A 3,484-nucleotide genomic window follows, 5' to 3' on the forward strand; every position below is an offset into this window, starting at 1 on the left:
AACATTTAAAACATGACAAGATAATGGATCCTAAGTTATGTAATGGTCATGTTAGGAACTTTGAAGGTGTTTGAAAATTTTCTACTAAAAACAAGAAAGGTCACCTTGCCATGTACAAAATAGAATGGTTTGGATTCATGGTAATTATTTGTTATGTGAATCTCACTTTTTTTTTTTAAACTCAAAAAACATCTTTTTTTCATTTAAAAAAGTATTTAGAACACATAAGGCAACATTTATTCTTTCTTCTCGTCTTCTGCTGTGGGGTCTGCTGGTGGTTCCTCCACGGTTGCACTGTTGTTCTCTGAGCCAGTGTTACTATCACTGGTCCCTTCCTCAGCCATACTGTCCACCCCCTCTTGCCCGCTCTCCTTGTCCTCAGGAGTAGATGTGCCTTCTTCACCATTCTGTTGGCTCTCCATCGCTTCTTCAAGGTGTGTCTCCTCTGTCTCCATTGGGACACTCTCGTCATCCTTCTTGTCCTCAGTCTTACTGGCAGCTTGCTCTTCCTCAGGAACCATGCTGCTCTGACTGCGTTCAGCTTGCTTCACTGCCTCTTTTTCTCTTTCCTCCTGCCTTTTGCGAGCCTGTTCCTCTGCCTGTGCAATTTCAGCGGCAATTTTTTCCATATCCACTTCCACTTTCAAACCGCACAACCTTGTAAGTTCATTGTTAAATGAATCTGTGCTTTCCAGGAATTTCCTCTTCTTTTCCTGGTGTCTCTCCTCTATTTGAAGAAGTTCAGCTTCTAGTTTTTGCTGATGAACCATTAAGGACTGGACCTGTCGTTTGAGGACCTGCATTCTAGCTGTTGTGACAACTGACCGAACGTCTGGCACCACACTCTCACTAGGGATTTCACTGATGAGGCGGTGGTTTCTCTGGAAACGGGCGGTGGCTGTATGCTTCATTGAAAAGCCATCATCATAATCATCTGGATCTTCAGCAGGCTGAATGCTCATGTAAGGTTCTCCTTTCTCCATGGGAGACTGTCTCTGTCGACTTTCTTCCTCTAAAGCAGCTTCTGCACGACTTTTTGCATTTATATAAGCAAGGTATGCGGGGGAATTATGATAGGCCTTCATAGATTCATTGTACTCTATCTTTTCTGCTTCGTATTCGTTTAAATATTTTTGTTTTTCTTCAACAGTGAGATCTCGCCACATGCCACCAATAATCTTGCCAATCTCCCACAACTTTAGTTTGGGGTTGGGAGCTTTTACTTGGTCCCAGACCTTTCTGCTGTACCTCATGTAGGGCATCAGTGGCTTATCTGGTGGCTTTGGGGGTTTTGGAATCGTAATACCAGAAGAGGCCATGACCCGGCTGATGGTGCCTGGGTTCCCTCCCAGCCTGTAGTTGTTGTAGGCGAGATGACTGTATGGATTGTATCCCACAAACCCTGGTGTGCTGGGCATTTGTGTTGCAGGAGCTGGGGTGGGAGGTGGGGCATAAGATGGTCTTTTTGACATTTTGGAAGGTTAAGTTCTCAGTTCCTTAAGAATGAATCTGAGACACCGCGGACAGAAAAAGCGCCCATAGCTCCGGCCTCGTTTTCCTTTTGTCCAATCTCACTTTTAATTAATATGCACTTGTGTGCCTAGCCTTGTGAGGAGAGTATTTTCATGCATCATATACCAAAATGGCAGGTATTATTAAAATACCTTTATACAGATGAGAAAATGCATTAATTTGCCCAAAGAAAAGGACTGGGGTTTAAGACGGGTTTTAGTAAGTCTTTACTATGACTTTTTTTTTAATGTTTACTTATTGTTTGAGAGACAGAGTGTGAGTTGTGGAGGGGAAGAGAGACAGGGAGACACAGAATCCAAAACAGGCTCCAAGCTCTGAGCTGTCAGCACAGAGCCCGACACAGGGCTCAAACTCATGGACCCCAAGATCATGATGTGAACCAATGTTGCACGCTTAATCAACTGAGCCACCCAGGCACCCTTGCCATGACTTTTAAAAAGTGTTTTGTTTCAAAACATTCCACATTTTTTTTTAACAGTTATTTTAACAACTGAGTAAATTAATTTTGGAAACTTACATCCTAAAAGACAGTTAATTAAACTTTCCTGAGATAGCTGAACAGCCTTCTCCCTGGACACCTTCATGCCTTTGCCCAAATGTCACCTTCTGATGGGAATGGGATCTTCCTGGAAACTTCCATTTGAATTGTATCCTCATTCCTGGCATTCCTGTTCTCCCTTAACCTGATCTGTTTTTTTTTTTTTTTCTACAGTATGGATCAGGATCACTTTTGAACATACTATATTTTTTACTTATGTTTATTTATGTTTATGGTTCTCTCCCAGCCTTAGAACATAAAGCTCACAAGGTCAAGTGTTTGAATCTATTTTATTCACTGATATGAACTTAGAACTTTTAGGATAGCGCCTGAGACATAGCAGGCATTCAGTACAGATTTGCTGGAAAAAAGAATTTGTGATGCTACACCATGTGCTATGTGCCATGTCTAAAATGGTGATCAGAAAGACAAAACTGCTTGAGGGGGTTTACCCTGTGGTAGGAGAAAATGAGCAGAGATTTTCCCTTATGGTTCAGTGGGTTAATTCAGCTTAATTCAGCTAACTCTTTCTCTTTTATTTAGGGGCTAGTAGTTCTTGATTCCTTCATCCCCTCTTTGTCTAGCCTTTCTTAAATGTTCCTATTTAGTTGGTCCAATATTTCACTCTTATCTTCTCCTCTTATCTTTACATAATATGAAGTAAATAAACTTGAAAGGAAAGTCACTCTTTCAATGAAGCCAAAGCATAGAACAAGGTACTTCTCAGTGTCTTTTCTCTCTGCACTTTTGCAAACACTTCATTTATCTTGTACCATCTAGTGTGGGTTAAATTCACATTTGCCAGAGCTATTCCTTGCCCTCTTGGTTCTCACCCACCTTCAAGTTTCATCAGAACTTGACGGACCTATTATTGATTCTTGGGACATTTTTTTGTTCACTACCCCCCCCCCATTTTCACTATTACAGTAATATTTAGTGAGTAGTACTATTTCCAGCTCTTAGATATCACCTTCAAGCAATAATAAATGGTATAAATCCAGGAAACAAGATGTGTCTCGCTTACTCCAAATATATAAATGCTTATTTCCTTTTGGAACAAACCAATAATATGAACATTTCAGAGTATGCCAAGTTGGTACAAGAAACTATCCACTTGGGAAGATAAAATTGGAGAGGGAGGTCAGTTAGACTGAGGACATTTTAAGAACAACAAGTTCTTAAAACAAATTCTGAAAGTAAAGCTTTCAGTATAAATTATGCCCTCAATTTCTGTATATTATTTTTCCTTCAGAAATGGAAAAGCTGGTAAGAGTAAGAAGTTTTGTTAGTCAACTGTAAGAATGCCAAACTCTTGGGTGTGTGCTTTCCCACGTATGCACACATGCACACGTGGACCCACATATACACATGCCATCACAAAGGAAAATACAAGCACACGTGTACATACAATAA

The 3,484-nt window shown here is 40.6% G+C and overlaps 1 protein-coding gene across 1 annotated transcript; it reads right to left on the reverse strand.

The window, feature by feature from the left end:
• Positions 1–214: 214 nt before the first annotated feature.
• Positions 215–1,561, reverse strand: LOC109267818 (SWI/SNF-related matrix-associated actin-dependent regulator of chromatin subfamily E member 1-like). Its single transcript, XM_053891119.1, has one exon. The coding sequence runs from the start codon at positions 1,470–1,472 to the stop codon at positions 237–239; it is 1,236 nt and encodes a 411-aa protein (XP_053747094.1). The 5' UTR covers positions 1,473–1,561; the 3' UTR covers positions 215–236.
• Between the last annotated feature and the right edge of the window lie 1,923 nt (positions 1,562–3,484).

Source organism: Panthera pardus, unplaced genomic scaffold (assembly GCF_024362965.1).
Source record: "Panthera pardus isolate Hobbes unplaced genomic scaffold, ASM2436296v1 HiC_scaffold_26, whole genome shotgun sequence".
Taxonomy (NCBI): domain Eukaryota; kingdom Metazoa; phylum Chordata; class Mammalia; order Carnivora; family Felidae; genus Panthera; species Panthera pardus.